The following is a 22,751-nucleotide window of genomic DNA, read 5'->3' on the forward strand; positions in this document are numbered from 1 at the left end:
AGCTTTCGCAACCGAGCGACGGAATAAAAGTCGATCTATACGTTGCGGTAACGTTACGTTTTCTAATTAAACGATCTGAGAACGTTTCCGTTTTCGTTTCGAAATGTCGCAAACCTCCAATTGTCGTCTTGAATTAATTTCACAAGTTTAACACTTTGAAAATACTCGATATTTAGTTTCTAAAAATTCGGGTTATTACAGGAGCGGTTCGGCGGTGGAGCGCGAGTGTGCGTGTGTCGTCGTCATTGCGGGGCAGACACCGGAGCAGCGAGGGCAGCCGGGAGGGCGGAGCAGAGTGGACAGCCGGGAGGGCGGGCACCGGAGCCGGTCGTAGCAGATGACGGAGCGGAAGTGGCACGGCGGAGAAGCAACACTCGGCGGCCTAAAAAGGAAAAAAACCCAGAAAACAGAGGCTCAACAAGAGCTCTGATACCAATTTGAATTAAACTGATTATTTGCTTAATATATTCATACACAGATTCAACAATTATATAGTCTAATCTAACTTGATTTATTATGTGATTCACAGAGTGAATCACGGCCCGTATTTTGCGCCAGATTTGACGCCGGATTCACGCCGACACAAATACAAACTAAGAACTACACTGTCATACGCAATTAACTCGATTAATTACCTGCCATGCATAATGTTGCTAATTGCCCAAATATTAGAATCCGTAGCTAACTCGTCATACTTTTTGCATCTCAGCTATTAGATGTTTAACTGTTTAACCCCGTTGAGTACGTTGTGCATACTTGTGTAGCTCAAGTGATCCAGCTGGCCAACTGTGACTTACGTACTATTGGGTTTACTTGAGTAATCCCCAGTACGTAACAGAAAATAATGATAGAGGTAGATCGAAAATGGTAACAATTCTAGCCGAATTTCGATAGTGTGAGATAATTTTATTAATCGAAATTAAAATTTATATACAAAATTAATATAAATCTCTCACACGTACTAATAATTTCTCGCATATTAGTTGATGAATATTCGATCTCTCTAATCACCTCCTCATTATCTAAGATTCAACATTCTCTTTCTTAATATAAATTAATTGACCAGTATAAACTGAACTGAAGGTTGCAATTGGTCATACAAATTTAGAGACGATCTGAAAAAATAAATTTGAATATTCTAACTTCGAAAGTTTACAGTTCTCATAAAATTATGAAGTAATTTGATTTGAACCCTTTGTTTTGGCTCAAGATTTTACATAATAGATATAATTATCTTTAAAAACATACAGTGGTAGTAGTGGCATAGCGCATCGTAGCCTAATTGGCTGAGGAGTGAGTAAGTAACTATGAGGAACGCGCTATTGAGGTTGTGAAAGAAATGTGAAGTTGAGGAAGTCAAATTAAAATCTAGGGGATTTTGGGATGTTTTAGTAAACGCAAATTAAAGAAACAAAGTTTTAAATACCTAATTTTTTTTCTTCTTTTTTGTCTTAGATTGGGGATGCTCGAGTAACCCATGGGCTAAGGTAGATCAGCCCCTGAATCGGAAGACTTTAACCTGAGACCCAACAAGAGAAGGTCAACATATATAGGGTCAATATATATATATACATATATGTTTTGAAGAAAACCCTCACCATATTGTAAAGCTAGCTATGTACGTAGACTCTTATTTCTCGAAAAATGAAGTGATATGATGAATGAAGTATGGTACGTATATGAATTATCAAGAGTTAATGTTGAGTATGATCTTCAAAGGTTTTCCCCTCTCATAGCCATTGCAAACCTATATTTAATATCTAAGTAGCACAGACACAGACACAAGTGTGTGTATTGGACACGATTCGATACGTAAACACGACATATAGAAATTTTTTTGGACACATTAATTAAATATTATTTTTAATATATATATTTATTAAAAAATTAATTTATAAATTTGAAAGTATTTAGAATTTTAGATGTATATATATGTCAAAGTGTGCATTAAATTGATGAAAACATAACTTGTTAGAATGGCTAAGGACTTGATAAGTACCTTGAATAACCAAGGTTTCGAATCCCACCACAAGCATTCTTAATTTTATCACGAGTTTCTCTCCTTATATATATATATATATATATATATATATATATATATATTAAAGTGTGCATAAATATAACAAAAATTGAATCTGTTGGAATGGTTGAGGAGTTGTTGAGTGCCTTGGATGACCAAGCTTCGATTCTCACCATAAACACTTTCACTTTTATTATGAGTTGGTGCGTGTCCGCGTGTCCGGGCTGTGTCCAAAGTCAGTTTGCGTGTCCGAGCGTGTCTGTCTCCGTGTCGGACAGGTAATATGGTGCCCATAGCATATGTTTGTGCTTCATAGTTTAATAAACATTTACAAACCCTTGAACTTGTTAGAGTAACCTATAATTTTGGAGGATTATTGAGCGGTATTCAGTACGTAGAGATCATAAAAACACATGAGACTCAAAATCATAAACCATCATATGATGAAAAAAATGGGAAAGAGGAATACGTACGATTCTTGAATTCTTGATTTATTAAATGATCGATCGATATGGAAAGAATCATATCGTCGATCAATGTGCTTTAGAGATCGTCTACGTACCATTTGGTTCGAGCTAGATTCATCTCGCCTTGATCAGAGTTAATATATATATATATATGCTAACATATGTATCGATCTCTAGTGAAAAATGACATTTGGGAAACTGTAATTTTTACATTGACTGAAACTGAAAATCGATCTGGATTACTCGTTGTACATAAAAAAAAAGGTGAAGATCCATTTGCCTCTTTGATGATCGAACATGGAAGAGTAGTCCCCAGCCCCCCGACACTTCCATCATCTCCATGTGAACCTTAACAGCATCTAGATCACACTGCTTTCAATTATTGATAGAATATCCCATTACAGAACAAAATACAAGAAAATGAGATCACCAGAAGCCAAAAGTGCTTATCCATCATCTCTGTCTCAAACCGGTCACAAGCTGTAAGCCATTAGTTATAATATCTCGTTGCAACCTGCTGCTTTCACTCACAAAACTTAGTGCGTCGTTTTCCACCCACAACCACCAAAGTTGGTGTTGCTAATTTGCTATAGCCGGTGATTGTTCTGCTTGGTTTCCCATCCAATACTGCTTCTGAGTTTCCTTTCGGGTGTTGCACTTCATAATTGAAGAGCCTCACATGGTGTGTCACCGGAAACATCACTGGAGATGCTGACATGATATCTTTGTCAACTTAAACTGTGTATACGAACAAGAGTGTTGATTACCTGGTCAGCAATTGAGCGCCAACTGCTTTCTGATTTGGTCAAACAGTTAAATCGAACAACAGTTGAGCGTCACCTGGTGCTCAACTGCGGAACGGGGTTGAAATGAACAAAAGCCTAATCCATTAATTCTAGAGTAGTGTTGAATGATAGTCTCTGGCCACGTTAAATATATAATTAGGTTTATACTATCATGTTTAATAATTAATAGTGTAAAGATAGGAATGCCTATCACATAGTCGAATAAACATCAGTTTAATCATACGTCTAAGAGTAACATAACATATAAAACATAAAACATGTAGTAATGGTCATGTGTAGTGGAGTAATTTCATTGAAAAGGCTGGATAGCAGGAAACTGATATTATCCGGTGATGAGACTTAGACTAGACGTCTAAACATTTATTCCAGAGGATTTAGGAGGAACACAAATTTTAAAATCAACTTCACCTACTTGACACTAAATTACAAAGAACTTCCTGCTATTACATTATCAATTATCTCTGAATTTTACTCTCTTCCACTCAATGAGATTCTCAAACATCAACCTCACAATGTGCCTTTAAAACTAAGGCACCCCTCCCTCCAGTGAACCACCCTCATCCCCTCAATATCCACTAGCTAGCTATTCCACTTCAGTCGACTCAGCAATGGCCAAGCTCTCTGCATCCCTTCTCATCTTCTCAGTCCTTCTCTACTCTTCCACATTCTCCAGTGCTTGCGGTACATGCAATCCTCACCCCAAGCCGTCTATGCCACCAACTCCAGCTGTCGCAAAGTGCCCGAAAGACACGTTGAAGCTAGGAGTTTGTGCTGACCTTCTAGGGCTTGTGAACCTCCAAATTGGAAGCCCTCCAACAAGTCCTTGCTGTGCATTGCTTGATGGCCTTGCTGATTTGGAGGCTGCTCTTTGTCTTTGCACTGCTCTTAAGGCCAATGTGCTTGGCATTAATTTGGATGTGCCAATCTCATTGAGCCTGCTTCTTAGTGCATGCCAGAAAACTGTACCTCCTGGTTTCCAATGCTCATAAGTACTTGGACTACAAGCTAGCTCTCCATTGGGGTAGCAGTACTAATTGATTGGTATTTGTTGTGCAAATTTAGATCATTATTGGTGTGCTTATTTGCTTAAATGGTGGTAATTGGGGTTGGTTTCTCACTTTCTCTGTCTTGCTTTGTTTGTTCCTATTTGTTAATGAAGTTCTGTAAGGCAGTAATGCCCAATTTGTTAGAATAACAAGGCAAGCCTGTTTGCCTTATTAATGTCGTGTAATGCTTGTTCTACTTTACTGATCTGAGTAAAGCTTCACCTGTTCTAAATCTCTATAACTGACACACACACAGATATGCATGCATACATACATACATACATACATACATACGTACGGAAATTCTCATGTGTGGATGGTGCACGGTAAACTTGAAATTTCGAGAGTTGACCGTTGTAGGCCGGCGCTTCAATTCCGGCCAGTATAGACAGGAGCGTCAATAGTGGGAGTGTTACCGGCACTTTCGGCGGCGTCGTGTGTCACCAGTCGCCGGAATCGCCGGATCCGCATGTCTCCAGTTCAGAAGTCATATATATATATTTCTTACTATTCTGTAGGAAAAAACAAAATGAACGTATTTAAGAAGAGCAGGGAGAAATAAATTAAAGGGAATTCTGATTCTGATATCCTGCTCTGATCCCAAGGCATAAATGGACATTAAGACTCTTGCTACAAAAGCAGTAGAAACAATAAAAGATAATCCAATTTGAGCTATAAATGGCACCAACTTTTATGCCTGTCAAGCTCAGGAAATAGCCATCATCCACTTATTCCTGAAAATACAGAAAAGGCACACCCAGAAGCTTTTCTTTTGAACTCTCTTTTCTGGAAATTAAGAATTCTCTTTTGGTCTTTTCAATGTTTTTTTCTTGCAACTATTTGAAATAATGAAGAAGAAAATTCAACGATGTCAATGATGAGCAACACTACTTGATCTTGAAGCTTAAGAAAGTAGCATCACTATCATCACAACTGGTTTAACATATGTAATATTCCCTATTACAAACAGACAGTATTACCATCTTGCTTTTTCTTCAATTTTTGTAAATTAACATCATATACGTAACAAATTATTGTATACACACAGAATCCACTTAAAAAAAAACTAGCGTGTAAAGTATTCACGACAAACTATAAATGGCACCAACAAAATGAACAATCTACATAACACTAGCGTGTAAAGTATTCACGATAATGCTTTTCCTTGCCCTTATATGCTAACTGGTGAGGAACTACAGTGTCATATTTTGGACTTGATGATTAAGTAAATGCACCTTTTTTGCAGGAAAATTTGATGAAATGAGGAAAAGAATAGAGATTGCATTCTGTGTGCTGATAAAGTTTGAGATACGGCTTCTCTTTCATGCATCTTTATCAGTACTCTATAATGATGGCTGTAGAAATTACAGAGAAAACATAAATCAAATTCTCTTAGCTACAGAAAAGCAATCCCAAAAGTAATTTATTCCTCTTAAAATTAATGATTACAGCTAATTAGATTACATAATAGATGGTGGTGGGTCCAAATTGTTCTTCTTTTGCTGATGTGCCAAAATGTAATGGTGGATCATGAGGACTCTCTGGCCTCTATTCTATAAATAAAAAAAACATCTCAATTCATAAAAAGAACCAACTTGATGAGCCAAATATTTTCCTCCCCTTTCTATCTCAAACGGAGCAGAAAATATCAGATACATGTTCTTGTAGATAAGAGGAAAAGTTTTGGCTATTCTATAAGATCCTCCTTGTAATTTTCCACAGCTTTCTTGAACTGTAAAGTGCCTTGTTAACTAAAAGATTAACCTCCATGCAGTTCCAACAGAGCAAGAACAGTTCGAGAAAGCTGTGAAAAATGACAGGCAGCATGTGAATTCTGGTCATGAAGCTTTCATCCTTCAATACTTCTCTCCCCTGCAATTCTTTAAGAAAATGCTCATGGTACCTCTATGCAACCAAGGTTTTGTATTGAGTTTTTAAAGCTTTTTGGCTTTTTGATGCTGGCCTGGTAATGATTTTCTTCTTTGTTTCTTCCTGTTTTTCTGTTATGTGAAACTTTGCAACTCTGATAATTCATTCACTGACTCCAAGCTTGAAGTTCTTGTTGCTGAAGTAAATTAGACCACAATTCTTGGTGGGAGATGAATTGTTAATGGTTTAGCTGGGTCACTTTCCCTTTGCTTGATTGATAATTTTAATGGCAGACCAGCCTCATCATCCTAATTGTCTTGTTCTTCCCCGTAGGCTGTGAACACCCAATTTGGAGTACTAATGCCCCATCACTAGTCAGAAAAGAAGAAAAATATGGTTGAATACTTGTATATTATTCTTCTCCAGAGATATATATAGTGATACAATGCTAATTCTAATAGGAAAATATCTCCTAAGATTACACAAACTATTTCACCTATATTTACAAGGAAATGAATATCTCTTAGAATATTTTATACTCTTCCTCGAGTTGGCACATAGATGTCGATCAAACCCAACTTGTCAATTGCATCATCAAATGCTTTCCTTAAAACTAATTTTGTAAGAACATTTGCCAACTGATCCTCTGTATACACGAAAGGAAATCGAATGACGTTCATGTCCAAGTTTTCTTTGATGAAAAACCGATCTACCTCTACATGTTTAGTCATGTCATGCTGAGCTGGATTATGAGCAATTTCAATTGCTGATATGTTATCACAATGTAGATCCATAGGTTTCTTGAGTTTGATACCTAAGTCCTTCAACATATTTCGTATCTATAACAATTCACAAACTTCATGGGCCATACCTCAGAAACTGTGCTTTTGCACTTGATCTATCAACAACATTTTGTTTCTTATTACGCCAAGTAACTATATTTCCTCCAACAAACGTGAAGTATCGAGATATAGATCGTTTGTCAATCTTATCACTTGCATAATCAACATCTGTGTACTCAACAACTTCTAATTCATCTTTTTTTTTTCAAACAACAAATATTTCCCAGGTGCCTTATTGAGATACCTAAGAATATGATACATTGCATCCATATGATCTTCACTGGGACAGTGCATGAATTGACTAACCACACTCACAGCATAAGTAATATCAGGTCTATTATGAGAAAGATAAATAAGTCTCCCTACTAGACGTTGATACATTTCTTCATCTATTGGAATTTGATCCGAATAAATGACAAGGTTGTATTCATCTCAATTGGTGTCTCAGTATGTCTACAATCAAGCATCACAGTCTCAGTTAACAAATCAAGTACATATTTTCGTTGAGATAAAGAAATTCCCTGCCTCGATCTTGCTACTTCAATTTTGAGAAAGTACTTTAATTGTCCAATGTCCTTAATCTCAAATTCCTTCGAGAGATACTTCTGTAGAGCCACCATCTCTTTCGAATCATCTCCTATAACAACCATATCGTCCACATACACTATCAATGCGGTAATCTTACACTGATTACGTTTAATAAATAACGTATGATATAAATTGCTTCAGGTCGTATAAAGATTTCTTCAATTTACAGACTTTGCCAACATCACATGGCTGATGTTTGACTCTTGACGACATGTCCATATACACCTATTCTTCTAAGTTCACGTTCAAGAATGCATTTTTGACATCAAACTGGTGAAGAGGCCAATCTCGAGCTGCTGCAAGTGAGATCAAGATCCTAACCGTGCTTATATTTGCTACCGGGGCAAATGTCTCTTCATAGTCAACTCCATAACCAGTCTTGCTTTATATCTATCAATGCTCCCATCAAGTTTAAGTTTCACCGTAAACACCCAACGACATCCTACAGTCTTCTTTCCAGTTGGCTTAGTCACAATATCCCAAGTGAGTTCTTTTGCAGTGCCTCAAGTTCTTCATTCATCGCCTGCTTCCACTTAGGATCTGTCAAAGCATCATGTATGATACTAGGAATAGATACAATGGATAATTGATCAACGACAAGAGCATGTGACCTAGACAATCTATGATTAGACATATAATTGGCTACAAGATATTTTGTTTTACCTTTGATATTTGGTTCATATTGTTTTCTTAGGAATACACTTGGTAACCCTTTGTGATTTCCTAGGTTCAATAACCTTACCCTAGACAACTCATTTGAATTTAAAGGTACCTAACCATGAACATTCACGTCGAATTCTTCGGTTAATGATGTAGATATGGGGGAAATATTCGTAGGAGTAGTGTGTGATGAACTGTGATTAAATCTGGCAGCTTCTGTTTCCTCTCGCAAATTGTCTTCATAATCGTCAGTTGGTCTCTCAACTGGGACCACATGTCCCTCATGTTCTTCTAAACTAGATGGTGCATGTGACAAAGTTGACACATCAATATCTAGACTTGGCTCAACATCATGATGGCTTGGAGTAACCAAAATATGGCTCGACTCAGAATTAAGTGGTAGAGTACATCTTGCTTCAAGTTGCCGATTAATCACACTATGGGGTCCCAGTTGACCAACTTTTCCACAATTTCTTTTGGTTCTGTCCTGTCTTGTGTGGTCACTATTAGATCAGTTTTTTTTTACTTTGAATTTTCTCTTTTGGGACCAACGCAAAAGGTCCAGCATAATCTGTATTTGTATCGATTCCAAAAGTCTCTTCCAGTGCTTCTATATCTTGAAATTCCTCATATTCAAAAAGTTGCTCAGACCTCCCTTCGGCCCAAATCTCCCCCTGAATGGAAGAGGCTAACATGACTTGTGAAAAATAAGGCTTCACGGAAAGCAACATTAAGGGAGACATGAGTGGAACTTGTTTGAGGATCGTAACACCGATAACCTTTCTAGAAGTCCGCATATCCAACAAAAACACATCATCGTGCACGAGGATCAAGTTTGCTACGCTGTTGCTTGAGAATATGACATATACAACACAACCAAATACCCGAGGCTCCAAGTTTGATAACGACGAGATTGAGAAAAGTTGAAGTTGCTGATGAGGATTTTGGAATTCAATGACTCGAGAAAGGGTTCGATTGATGAGATAAGCTACAGATTTCACAGCTTCTCCCCAATATTCACGAGGCATATTCATGCCGAACAATGATGCGCGGACAACTTCAAGCAATTGTCGGTTCTTTCTTTTTGCCAATCCATTTTGTTAGGGGGGGGTATAGACATTTGAAGTTTGATGGCAAATTCCATTCCCTTGCGTAAAACCATTAATGTACTCACCTCCATTATCAGACTGAAGAACACGAATTGTCTGTTGGTACTGTGTAGACACCATCTTATGAAACTCCATGAACTTAAAACAAACATCACTCTTGTTCGCAACAAAGATACCCAAATCATACGGGTGCAATCATCAATGAATACATAATATCGAGCTCCAAAAATAGAAGGAATCTTGGCAGAACCCTAGACATCAGAATCAATTTTCATAAACGGAATTAGACTTTTATTCAAAATAGGTGAATACGATGGCTCTTAGCCAGTTCACAAACATCACAATGAAAATCAGACTCGCTAAAAAAGGTGCGGTTGTAGCTTTCTAAGATAACTAAAAGATAGATGACCAAGACAACGGTGCCATAACCAAAATGCTTCCTTAGCACTTTCGACTCCATTGACTTGATTGACTTGACCCAAAAAACACTGCTCTCCACTTTCACCCGTCTAACACTATAATTAAGAATCCGCCGAGTTAGAATGTCCTGAAACACACAAAATTGAGGATAAAAAGTCACAATACATGCTAGAGCTAGAATAATATGACCAACAGATAGCAGATTATAAGCCAGTGAGAGGACAACTAGAACAGATTCAAGGGTTAGTGTATCAGACAAGATAACATAACCTTCCCCAATAACAGGAGTAGGAGTACCATCAACAATGGAGATAACTTTTTGTGGTGAAGGTTTTAACTGGTTGACTAGGCTAGGGTCATTGGTCATATGGTCAGAAGCTCCTGTATCAATAATCCAAGTACTATTCAAAGATACCTTACCATTCATACTTGATTGTACTACATTTGCAGAGACATGAGAAGTATGCTCTTCCTTTGTGGTAGCTATGTTTGCCTTTGCTAGGTTCTTACGCGGTTTCTTGGTGAAATCCCACCAATCACGGTATCCAATGACTTCATAACATCTATTCTTGATGTGACCCAATTCGCCACAAACGGGACACCTTGTGTTGCTAAAAGAGTTCAGCTTGGCTAGAAAGCAGCGAGCTGGGGGTTGGTAAAGCCTGGTGGAGGACCCTGCTTGCGTTGAGCAGCTAGAGCAGATGAATCAAAACCATATCCCATTATTTGCCTCTCAGAATGCACTCTTCGAACATAAACATAACTTTGCTCCAGGTTAAATTTTGGATCTTTGCGAAGAATCTCTCCACAAACTTGATCATACTCTGAGTCAAGCCCACTTAAGAACATGTGAACTCGCATATGTGCCATGGTAGAAGCTTCTTGGACAACATCACCAACAGTGTTATTTTGGGATGTTGTGCGCTGATCAATCTCTTGAAACATTCACACCAACTCATTGAAATAGATGGGAAGAGTATGACCATTCTGCTTTGTAGTAAAACACTTCTTGTTTAGCTCAAAAATGCGGGTTTCATTAGAATCATCATAGAAGGTTTGCTGAAGTGCTTCACAAATGTCTTTTACTATTGGGAGCCGAACATACCGATTTACAAGAGGTGGCTCCATTGAGTCAATAAGCCAACTCTTTACTTTTTTATTATCAGCAGCCCATGTATCAAATTCAGGAGTGCCAACAGTTAGTGCAGCTTTTGCTCCGGTGAGATAACCCTCTTTGTCGCGCGCTCCAATTCTCATCTCTATAACCGGTGCCCACAATGAGTAATCATTTTCATTCGATCGATCCCCAATTGGAAAAGCAGAATTGTCTTGAGTGGTGATGTGATAGTGGTTGATAATCTAGGGAGCCACGTTGGCAAGAGAGGTGGATTCAGAATGTTTTTGGTCATGACTGTCTTCGATTGTCATTGGTAAATTCAGTGGCTAAACAAGTTGGCCTAGCTTGGCTGTTACATTTTTACTTTGTGGTACGGGTTATACTTTTTAGGTTTTGAGAGGGATAATATTTTAATGGTGGTGGTGATTTAGTGATATGCAGCGGAAGTGGTTTGCTTTTGGTTTTAGATTTTGCTTTGCAGCTCTGATACCAAGAAGAAAAATATGATTGAATACTTGTATATTATTCTTCTCCGCAAGGAAATATATATAGTGATACAATGCTAATTCTAATAGGAAAATATCTCCTAAGATTACACAAACTATTTCACTTATATTTACAAAAAAAAGTAAATATCTCCTGAATATTCTACAAGGACACAAATTACCCTAGTTAGGTGCTGCTTACATGTCATTGCAGCTAGTACTAGCTTGGAACTGAACAATAGGCAGAGATTGAAGTTGAGGGATTGGTAATATTTCTCATAGGCCTAAAAAATGTAAAGCTTTTCTGACTAGCTAACCTCCATGGATTAGGCATATATTGTTTTTAGGCTTGTCAGCTCTGCAGCTACCTATGCATGCATGTACATTAATTATCATCTACTTACATCAATTTGTGACGCTATGTATGCAGAGATAATTAGTTTATCATTCAATATGCTATCAAATTAATTAAGTTTATGTGTTTCCACTTTCCAGTGGTGTTGCCCCTTCTGAATTTCATTCCAGTAAGTGTTGCCCTTCTTAAATGATGTTACTTCTAGAGTTTGGAGGTAAATTTTCTAGGTTGAAATCAGTAAAGATAATTTTTTTTCCCTTGTTTACTGAGGACAATGCTTTAATAGGTGCATTTTACTAATTAGTTTTGAGATTTAAGATTAAAGTGCCATATGTGTGCTAAATTATTCTGCTTGTTATTAAACTGCACTGAGCTAAAGTGCCATTTTCTGATCAACTTCAGCAATCGATGCATTTTATGTGAGTTCCTTGTGGAACACTTAAACAGTATTCTGTATTATTTGAATTTACTTCGACTTGTAACGGCCAATTATCTCTGAAAGGAGATCGACCCAAATTGTTCTCGAGAAACTTCAGTAACAAACTGAACATATATGCTTAAATTAAGGAGTTCTATACGGGTAAGACTCGGAATATATAATAATAAATTTTCTGTGTGCTTGATGACGTACTTCTACAGTGATCAACTGATCCGAATATTTCTAATGTAATTCTTACTCCCATCGATCTTTTAGTTTACACCGAGGGGTGCATCAGTGTATATATATATATATATATATATATATAGATGCATAAAGATGGAATCCTCAACATCTGCGTTAGCCTTCTTCGGATCCTCATCATCAACCAAAGATGTCGTCGTCCGACGCATCATCAACCTTTCTTCAACCCAATACGCATATACCTATCAAATTGACCAATTACAATTACTTACTGTGGAGATCCTTGTTCACCTCAGTTCTAGGGCCTCTGACATGTTGGACCTTGCGGAAGGACGAGAGCAGCGTCCACCACAAGGCGAAAACCCAGCTTACACCAACTGGATCAGGAGGGACCAAAGACCAAACGCTGCTAACTTGGATTAATTCAAGTTTATCTTTAGAGATACTGGTCCACACTGCAGAATTCACAAGCGGACGGATTCTGTGGCTACACTTGGAAAATCAACTCGCTGCGAATGCAAGAGCTCACGTACTCGAGCTCAAGGATCGTCTAAGAAACCTAGACATGAATAAACCACGTTACGTGTTCAGTGATAAATACCTAGAAAAGGCTAAAGAAATCGTCGATGGCCTCGAAGCGGCAGGGTCGCCAGTTGATGATTCTGAATATGTTTCTTGCGTCCTAAACGGACTTTCAATGGCATATAACGACGGCTTTGTTACCACCATCAGGGATCGACCTGAGCCCTTAACTCGAGAAGAACTGCACGATGCGGTTCTGGATTATGAACTTAAATGCTGGATAACGTTATGGATTCTACTTTTTTACGTCCCGCTAGCAGCGGTGTTGTGCCTGCTCTTTAGAATACCCTTTAAATTCCCTCTATTTTTAAAAGTTCCCTCAAGTTTTATTTGTTTGTATTTTATATGTTTGTTCTCTGGTGGCAGTGATGATCTGGGACTGCAGGTTATCTTTTACCCAGCGCACCCAGATGAAACCACACACAGAGTGAATTCGATCGGTGTGTGAATATTAGTTGATACATAATGTGATTTTTAGAAAAATCCCATGATATATAGCCATGTATTTGGTCATTTGGTGTGTGGCAACATGGTGGTGCAAATCTTCATGTCAGATGAAATTTTGAAGTCATTTATCATCTGCTCGTCTACAGATTGAGGGTGTTTCCGATGAAATTTTGAAGTCCGACTAAATATTCCGTACTATTCCTATGTAGCTTTACCCATGTCTTATCCATTCCACCTACAACAGACATAAGAAGTAATTTTCAGATGGAGTGCAAAGTCTTATATTGCTGGGTGGAGTCTCATAATTTGGTATAATCCTCATATAGACAAAAAAATATTTACACATGCATAGTTCCATCACTATCACAAAATACAAACAAAAAAACAACAAAAAAGGGATTAAAAAACACACACACACACAACATGTGAATGCATTACGAAGGCAAAGCATCCATGAGCAGTAAAACAATGAGATATTGAGGACCTTAGTTAAAGATATCATAGGACATACCAATTTGGAAAGGAAGCAAGTAGTTGGCCAACTCGGATTTGAATTCCCAACCTGTGTGTATGACATGTGAATTCAATTACAGTCATGTTAAAGCACTACAAACTTATCAATGAAAGCCAAATAGAAGTACAGAAAAATAACAAATTATTTCAGTATACCAAATAATATAATATGTGTATATGTTTAAGCATTGTATATTCTCAGAGAGGAAATCAGAATTAAGAACTCCATTAAATTTACAAAGCTACTCCTGAAACGAGTGTAATTGGTGATACCTGACAGATAGGTTCCTTTGATACCCTACCATGAAACTGACTTATCCGATATCTTCCGGTAGGGTCCAGCTTCTCCTGTGTTAATCAATATGATCCAAGCTTCTCCCGCATCGCGCAAGGTCATGCACTAGAAGAGTTCGAACCATTAATCGAGTTTCTAATTATGGAGCAGTGAGAAACCTAAAAAATGATTAGTTCTTTTCAGCTTTAAGCGGCTGCCAAAGAATTAAAAAAAAAATAGGCCAGTGGGATCAGATATAGCCATACATATCATAATTAAAATGAATATAATGTAAGGTAAAAATACATTCTTAAGATTTAAACGAGTATTTGAGGCTTCATCAGCACTAGATTTAAGTATCTCAAAGGAACACAGTAGAGCTTCAACAACACTCATTAGAGCACCAGCACTATCGAACTCCCCTCCATAGTTTGGAGCTGAGAATATAGTGACTACTCTTCGTTTCGCAAAAAATTCATAGCCATCCTCAACCACCTGCAACTAAGATGAATGAAAAACCAATTTCGACGAAAAATGCCTAAAGCTACTATAAAACCTGAGGTATGCAGTTAATTTGCCTCCATTACTTTTACTAGTCCATAGAATTTTAGAAATTAATATGGAAAACAGAAAGGAAGCATATGATGCTGACACACACACACACACACACACTTTGACTTAAAGCAATCATATTCAGTCGCCTTTTTACCCTTTCAACTTAGTTGCCTACCAAAACCAGGCATTGTTTCCTCTGACTGTATAAGAGATTTACTAGTTTTATAACTTGACTCTCTTGTGGTCAAGAGATCCAACAAAGTTCCCTGCACCTGAAGTGTCTTTTCCTGAAGTTTATGCATCATCCCAAACAATACTAAACAGTTCTCCTGAGCCCAGAAAAAAGTTGCAGCAGTTATAAGTTAAATGACAAGGTAGAGGCTATAATTATTAATGTATAGTACAAATTTTTGAAGTATTTACCCTAGAGAAAGTTGATGAACTATGGTAGGGCAGTTTCTGACTAGTAAGAGGAGGACTTGAATTAATCACTGCGGCTGCAACTTTCTCTTGCTTCTTGAAAAACGATTCCTGCATACTGCCTTTTTATATATCAGATAAAAGCACATAACAAATAGTGAATAACGCCACAAACATGTAATATAGAATGATAAAGACGGACCCAACATTAAGGATTTGGCTTAGTAACTCAATCTGCTCTTGCAGTTCTGAAACATTCTCTACTTGCTGGCTTCTGGTCCTGTCAGCTTCTCAATTCCTTCAACTACTTCTTCTTGGAATTTGTCTTTTAATTCAACTACTTCTTCCTACCAATTTTCCATTTACAAGGAATTAACCAAAACATTCCCTCAAAACTTTATAACCATGGATATCAATTTCAATGTAACAGCCATAAGTCCATAACCAAAGAGTTTCCAACTCATTGTACAATTACAAGGAATTGAAACTAACTCATAAAACAACGTAATCCATCTACAAATTCAAAATCATAGCAGCACTCCAATGAGACCAAAGCTGTAATGTACCTTTAAATTTCCCAAATGGTAGAAGCTTCCTTCAACGAACTCAATGCAGTAGAATTTGAGTCGGGGTGATCAAATGAACCCATAAAATTTCCAGTACTTCACCAGCTGCACACAAAGCCTATTGAAGCCCAAAATTGGCAGAGCAGCCTCCAATCCTTGAAGAACGATGAAGAACAGAAAAACCCCAAAAAAATCAAAAATTGAATTAGTCAGTAAGTCAATCAAACTAAATCACCAGGATGATGAAGACGACAAGAGGAATGATTCTCATACCAAATATAGTCGAATCGGTGGCTAAAAACGTGAGAAAGAAGCTGCGAAGTCGCCGGAGAACTTGGACCAGGCAAGACTTTGGAACTTCGGATCTCTCACTTCCGGTGATAGTAGAGCAAGCCGCTACTGTTGGGAGGAGCACGACGGCGATATGAACTGGCCGGCCGAAACGACACGTACGGCTGTGTTTTGGGTCGGGAAAAGAGCTCGGTTTATAGCTCAATCTGCTCCTCTCTTCTAATTCACAATTGATAGTTTGATACTCAACCTCCAAATTGTACAACACACCAACTTGTAATCCAAGGACTTAGGTTAATCGATCAGAAAAATGTAGATGTTGCTCACATTTGTGGTGGTGGCTCTTACTCAGCACCCTTCACCTTCTTGTCCTTCTCTTGTTGAAAATTATAGAAAGCAAATGTTGTATGCCAACGACATCTAATGACTTGTTTTTATTTTGAATTTGATCATCTTATTCCTCACACATGATGTTCACCGTCTTCTCCTACTTTTTTCGTTCTTGACAAATAGTTGTAGTTTTTGCTCTATCCAAGAGAAGGAAGAGGGATGAATGGAGAATAGAGAAATGAGAAATATCTATTTAACCCTTTACAAAAAATAGATGTTCTTTTTTATAATAAAAAAAATGTTGAATTGCTAGCTATGACACAATTCACATATTTTCTTCGATATATTTGATAATAAGTAATTCGCAAATTGTGAATATAGTTTGTATCATAAAGTAAAAATACATGGGTCACAATACAATAATGAATTTTCCTCAGTCATAAAAATATATTGGATAATCATATTCAAATTTAAGAGCCCAATGATAATGATATAGCTTATTAGATGGAAGAGACTCTGACGCGTGTAGAGTTTACAATGTCGAATAGCAAAGCTCTTGAGGTCTCTCTTGATATTTTTTCTACCCAACAAGTTTAGGAGAAATGTTCAACATTAGCAATAGCATCAACAACGATATTATCTAATGCTAACTTTGTACTCCATCAATTATGATGTATACTGAAATAGTGGACGAACTTAAATAACAATATAACCTTTTGTCATGGTGGCTATGATCAAGCATCATCCTCTAGCTACCAATTTGCTTGAACAAAGTTGTTCGGCAAAAAATCACTGAGTAAGCTTCGCCAATAACAAATGTGACTGATTACATTGAAGAAGTTACAACATCAAACCTACATTGTATTATTTTTAAAGTGTTATTGAGCAATCATTAACCAGAAAAAAAAAACTTTCTAATGAAGTGTGAATTTACTAGATAGTGGGATGGATGGACAAACCTTGACGCTGAAGAAAAACTTTTCTCATCGCATCGCTATCACTGCCGTGGAGCTCAATGCAGGCCTGCGCTTGAAGACAGTGGAGAGAGAGAGAGAGAGAGAGAGAGTCATAATTCTGATTTTGACCCTAAAATAAAAGAAAAATATATAATAAAAATAAATAAAAAATGAAAAGGGAATTTCGCACCGAAAATACTGACAGACTTTGTTTTCCTGAGAAAACAAAAAGCGAAAGAGAAAGAAGACGAAGACGATTAATCGGCGCAGGTGACACGCAACCGCTCCCGGCTCCGATCAGCCACGTCGCCCATTCTCCTCCAGCTAACGTGCGCCATACGGAGGAGGCCACCTGCTCGGGGTCTTGCCTCTATATGACCGATTCGCCTTGGCCGGGTCGCCTGATCCGATCACCAAAACCCTAGCTCTGGAGGATGATCGATTTCGATTGTTAGATAGAGAGAGAGAGAGAGATCGGAGAAGAATGCAGCAGAGACGGAGTCCTCCGAAGCACAGACACGATGGGACTTCGCCGCTGCCGCTCGGTATGGATTGGAGTCCTCCGCCGCGGAAATGGGTCTGTTCTTGCTTTCTTCTGAAGCTCATTGCTTTATTATCTATCTTAATTTTCATTTACAGTAACTGATCAAGTTTAATTTCAGTCTCTTCAGCATTTATGTATGATTTGGCTTTCACTATAATTGTTCAATTTGGCTCAGAGTTTTTGTTGGAGCTTAGTTGCTTTGAGAATTTAACTACAGATTAATTGCAAATCAGCAAGTAATTACATTTGTCGATGTGCCTAAGATACTTAGTTCTTGCCACTGTTTCATCATCATCATCATCATCATCATCATCATCAAGTAATATGGAGCTACAATGTCGATAATGTATTGGAAAACAGGAGAAGCGGTTGCTTTTTCGATGTGCATATACCCCTCTTGGTTTTCCACCATGTCAATATTTAACTATTTGTTGTATGTCGGAGAAACGATTACTTCAGGGCTATCATCTCTCTGATCCAAAAAGTTTGACATTCTATTTGCAGAACGGGCGGGAGACAGTTTGGCCGCATGATCCTCACACAGGATGGAGTTATTGTGTTACCATTCCTTCCTGGGTTGTTCTTCCCAAATCAAGAAATTCGGACCCTGTAGTGGTAATTGAATGGCACCTGTATTTATGCATGCTCAGGCTTAGATGTTGTTTATCATCTTTCAGGAGATTTTTAGGAAACTGACATCCAAGGATGTACTTTTTGAGCTTGAAGTTTACGTATGTTTGATGTTGCATCAGTCGTCAGTTAGATGTTTAATGGCTTTCTATACGTTTGTCATCATAGATATTAAATTTGTTCGACGAGGACAATATGCATTGTAATTCTTCATGGACCAATTTAGATATATGCTGATAATCAGCTTACCAATATTATTCAAATTCATAAAATAGATATAACCAAGTAGCATTGATAAGAACAACTGCTGTAGTTCAATTTGTATAAACGTAAAATAGATATAACTTCACTCAAGTAAACAGCTTCCTGCACACACTAATTCAATTGAATCCATTTCGTACATTTTTACATTCATCTATAGCATACTAGCCTCTTTCAAGTTCTATTATAACATTTTTAAGGGACAGTTCTACAGGATTCAGGTGGGATTGCAATCACCGGAAGGTATTACAACTACAAGTGGAGTATTAAGAAGGTTTAATGATTTTCTGAAGTTATTTAATGATGTAAGTTTACGTAATATTTTAGACTGTTTTAATGAATGCCAAAAGTTGAATATTATTTAATTTTGAAGTTACAAAAGGAAATCCCTATTCATTTCTGTCATTTGCAGCTTAAAAAGGCATATCCCAAGAAAAATGTCCCACCAACTCCACCCAAGGGCATTCTGCGGATGAAGAGTCAGGAGCTCTTGGAAGAGGTAGATAATGTGATTTTTAATAGTGTCTGCATATGGATAGAATAAACTCCAATGAGTTTTGCATATGTTCATATAAAGGATTCCTGCTAACTTATAAGTAAAATTTATAAGACAGAATGGTTTCCATGACTCCAAGCACATGCACATCCATGATCCATGCACTTTTCTGTCAGCAGCTAATAGTCCTAAGAAGGTTCAGTTTTGTTGCAGAGAAGGTGCTCTTTGGAGGCCTGGACGACAAAGCTGCTATCTGATATAGATATATCAAGGAGCGTTTTAGTGGCATCATTTCTTGAATTAGAATCTGCTGCGAGGTCCTGTAAGTCATTCTCTTGTACTATCTGCTGGTGTGCCTCTTATTTTGTGTTGGACATGCTCAATTTTGTACAATGGGATCCGTAGCGTATCTGGATATCTTTGTGGTAGTGTTTACTGTAGTAATCTTTCATCAATATGCATTTCAGCATTCCAAGACACAAGTCAGAACGCTTCAGAAGCCAATTCACTTCAATCTCCTTCCCATCCGACAGTACCTGCTATTTTTGGTAGCTCGTCCATTACCTCTGACTATGGAAGTGACACTGCTTATGAGACATCTGACCTGGGGAGTCCAAGATTAGGAAGGGATGATAGTTCAGAATTGGGTATCGAAGATCTGGCATTGGATGAGGATCTAACAAGCCCAATAGAAAAGCTTGTGAAGTTTGGCATGACCAATATTGATGAGGGACTGTTCATGGGGCAGACTATACTAGAGCAATTGGAAGGCCTTCCTAAACATAAAATGCATGGAAGGCATGTGAATAATGTTACAGGCAAAGACCTGTTTAACGGAAATGCTTCTAAATCTTCAATACTACCTCGTAATGGAATGGATCTCTTTTCCCAGCCAGAGCATAGTAAAAGTCTTAGTCATGCTCGCAAATTTTCAGATGAAAGTGTAGGAAGTGATGTAAGTTCTCTAAGAGGTAGTGAAATGTCTAACTCTGGGGTTCCAAATTCAATTAGTGATGGCACCCTCGACCTTCTTGGCAGTGCTGATGTTTCAAGGATCCTGGAAATGCTTGGACGTAGAGAGTTGCAAACTTCAGGCAGCAGTCAAGTAGTTCTTCCATTGGATCAGCGTCCTAAACTGAACAGATTTATGTTGACCATGCAACAAAGATTAGTCACAGCTAAAACAGACATGGAAGATCTTATAGCTAGATTAAATCAGGAAATAGCAGTCAAAGATTACCTCGCAACAAAGGTGTGTCAAATTTTATTAGCTGTGTTATTCTCTTTTTTAGTGATCAGGGTCATTTTAGTTTGTTTTTTATTTTCATAGATCAATCCTTAATTGAGTTTATTCTGCTTTATGTCAAACATTCATAACATGTCATGTGAAAGGAAAAATACAATTTCAATATAATGGATGCTGGTATGTGAATAATTTGCAATAAATGTATGTTCTATAATTGTGCCAGGTGCGTTAGCTTTAGGAATTCATCTGACCTCTCTTGACTTGGAAACTGTATATGTTCAGTCTTTAATTGTGGACTCTCAAGGTTTCATACCCATAGGAAGAACATCATCTCATTTAGCGATTGATGGAAACCAGAGATCCCATTGTTGATGGGAGGTCCATGTGGAGTTTATGTAGATTTCTATGTGGGTCTCCATACAATAAACTGTTAATATCTGTTAATAACTTAAATGCAATGATTTTTCAGTTCAAAATTGCAGTATTAGCAGGTTGTGGTATGAATTAATAAATGCTGACATGTTAATTTCACAAAAGGATTGCTAAGCCATAATTATTTGGGTCTTTGCAGGTCAAGGATTTGGAAGTGGAACTTGAAACTACTAGACAAAAGAGTAAGGAAAACCTTCAGCAAGCTATTTTGGTTGAAAGGGAAAGGGTTACCAAAATGCAGTGGGATATGGAAGAACTTCGTCGGAAGTCATTGGAAATGGAATTAAAGTTGTGTGAACAGGTTATAATTCCTTAATTTTTCTTGTCTTGTGTTAATCTCATTGCATCTGCAATTCATAATGATTGAAATTGCATGACATGGTTCCAGGATAAGATGTCATGTCCAGAGGCAACAATAGATTCAACTATTCGGGAGAAGGATATATCTCAACCAGAATTACATTCTTCTAAAGAGCAGCTTGAGAATTTGTCAAAGCGATATGAAGAGCTAGAAGCAAAATCAAAAGCAGATATTAAAGTTCTTGTTAAAGAGGTCAAATGCTTGTGTAGTTCTCAAGCACAACTCAAGCATGAGCTTAGTAAGTCTCTGAAGGATAAATCTGAAGCTGAGGTAATGTGTCAAATTTGTGTGCAATTCCTGCTCTTTCAAACTGGCATTGTTCTCTATGTTAGGTCATTTGTTTTCTTGACTTTTTGTACTATGGGTTTCCTTTGATTCTAATCTTTTGTTTCTGTTCTTAGTTACCCCCCCTAGATAGAGAAAATTTATGCTAAGATGGATTATTGTAATCCAGAACCAGAAAGATGGCCAATTTATGCTTTTGCCCGTAGTCTTCTTTATGGGCAATGCTTTGCTTATTTTATAGTCTGATTGAATAATGGTCTGTATGCTGCTGATGATTTTCAGAGTTACTAATCTAATAACCATGATGCCTAAAGTTGATTCTTTTCTTTTCTAGAAACTTCTCCAACGGGAACAGCAGAGGATCAAGCAGGCAGAAGCTGCTAGGGAGAAATTGTTGAATGAATGCAAGATGCTTCACAAACAGCTTCAGGAGTGCAATACCAATTTTCCTTCTGAAGGTGAAGATGACTTCAATTTGTGTTCATCCTCAATACAAGAGGCTTCAGATTTGTTGACAACATCAGATAACCAAATTAACAACCTACTTTCAGAGGTACGTATTTATATCTTTACTCTTGTGCTGTCACCGTTTATATGTTGTCATCTACGCTCATCATTCAACATTGTTCAGGCACAACTCTTGGAACAAGACAACAGAATTGTTTCTGAAGTTGGTGAAGCTTATTATGTCGCCGATGATATCAGGACCACAGATAGTGAGTTGAGGAAGATGCTCTTAGACATTTTTACTGAGAATGCGAGCTTGCGGAAACAGGTGAACTCCGTTATACGTCACGCTATAAAATTGGACATCCAGTGTAAGAAAGATGATGCCCCCAACAACAAACATAACTAGTGTAAGTAGAGATGTAGAAATGAATTTTGTAAATTTTCAGTTTTCTTCTAAAGAATAATTCGGTGCAGTGGATCATATGCTGTTTCATATAGTTCTAATTAAACACGACCATGTAAGCTTATTACATATATACAAGTCTTGAGAAAATTATTGAATCCCTGTTTCACCGCTGTGTATCCTTATATTCCTCTTCTTTAATATGCCATACAATGTCGGTCCGGACTATTTTGTAAGGCATTTTTGCACATGAAAGTTAATGCCCACATCTGTATTTACAACCGGTAATAACATCCTTCAACT

The 22,751-nt window shown here is 37.6% G+C and overlaps 2 protein-coding genes and 1 long non-coding RNA gene across 8 annotated transcripts; 2 read left to right on the top strand and 1 right to left on the bottom strand.

The window, feature by feature from the left end:
- Positions 1 to 3,558: 3,558 nt before the first annotated feature.
- LOC126784214 (14 kDa proline-rich protein DC2.15-like) lies at positions 3,559 to 4,577 on the top strand. The gene is made up of 2 exons (XM_050509698.1): positions 3,559 to 3,622; positions 3,825 to 4,577. Exons 1-2 carry the CDS (start codon positions 3,559 to 3,561, stop codon positions 4,280 to 4,282), a joined length of 522 nt encoding a protein of 173 aa, XP_050365655.1. The 3' UTR covers positions 4,283 to 4,577.
- An 8,931-nt stretch (positions 4,578 to 13,508) lies between these two features.
- Positions 13,509 to 16,442, bottom strand: LOC126782728 (uncharacterized). Of its 5 annotated transcripts, none has more exons than XR_007670799.1 (6): positions 16,037 to 16,442; positions 15,764 to 15,918; positions 15,400 to 15,544; positions 14,222 to 15,315; positions 13,947 to 13,997; positions 13,509 to 13,670 (listed from the first exon to the last, which is right to left on the bottom strand). It is a non-coding gene; the product is annotated as an uncharacterized LOC126782728 (long non-coding RNA). The 5 variants fall into 5 exon arrangements; XR_007670802.1 differs by lacking the exon at positions 16,037 to 16,442 and having other exon boundaries at positions 14,222 to 14,717; positions 15,201 to 15,315; positions 15,764 to 16,029; XR_007670800.1 differs by lacking the exon at positions 16,037 to 16,442 and having other exon boundaries at positions 14,222 to 15,106; positions 15,201 to 15,315; positions 15,764 to 16,029.
- Positions 16,443 to 17,552: 1,110 nt separating this feature from the next.
- On the top strand, positions 17,553 to 22,606 carry LOC126784824 (PX domain-containing protein EREL1). Of its 2 annotated transcripts, none has more exons than XM_050510333.1 (10): positions 17,553 to 17,917; positions 18,389 to 18,499; positions 18,982 to 19,080; positions 19,188 to 19,274; positions 19,485 to 19,593; positions 19,739 to 20,523; positions 21,089 to 21,250; positions 21,338 to 21,580; positions 21,930 to 22,148; positions 22,227 to 22,606. In XM_050510333.1, the coding sequence occupies exons 1-10, from the start codon at positions 17,825 to 17,827 to the stop codon at positions 22,449 to 22,451; spliced, it is 2,133 nt and encodes a 710-aa protein (XP_050366290.1). In that variant the 5' UTR covers positions 17,553 to 17,824; the 3' UTR covers positions 22,452 to 22,606. The 2 variants fall into 2 exon arrangements, with proteins under 2 accessions (XP_050366290.1, XP_050366291.1); XM_050510334.1 differs by having other exon boundaries at positions 17,897 to 17,917; positions 18,990 to 19,080.
- Positions 22,607 to 22,751: the final 145 nt, after the last annotated feature.

This window comes from Argentina anserina, chromosome 2, assembly GCF_933775445.1.
Source record: "Argentina anserina chromosome 2, drPotAnse1.1, whole genome shotgun sequence".
NCBI classification, from domain to species: domain Eukaryota; kingdom Viridiplantae; phylum Streptophyta; class Magnoliopsida; order Rosales; family Rosaceae; genus Argentina; species Argentina anserina.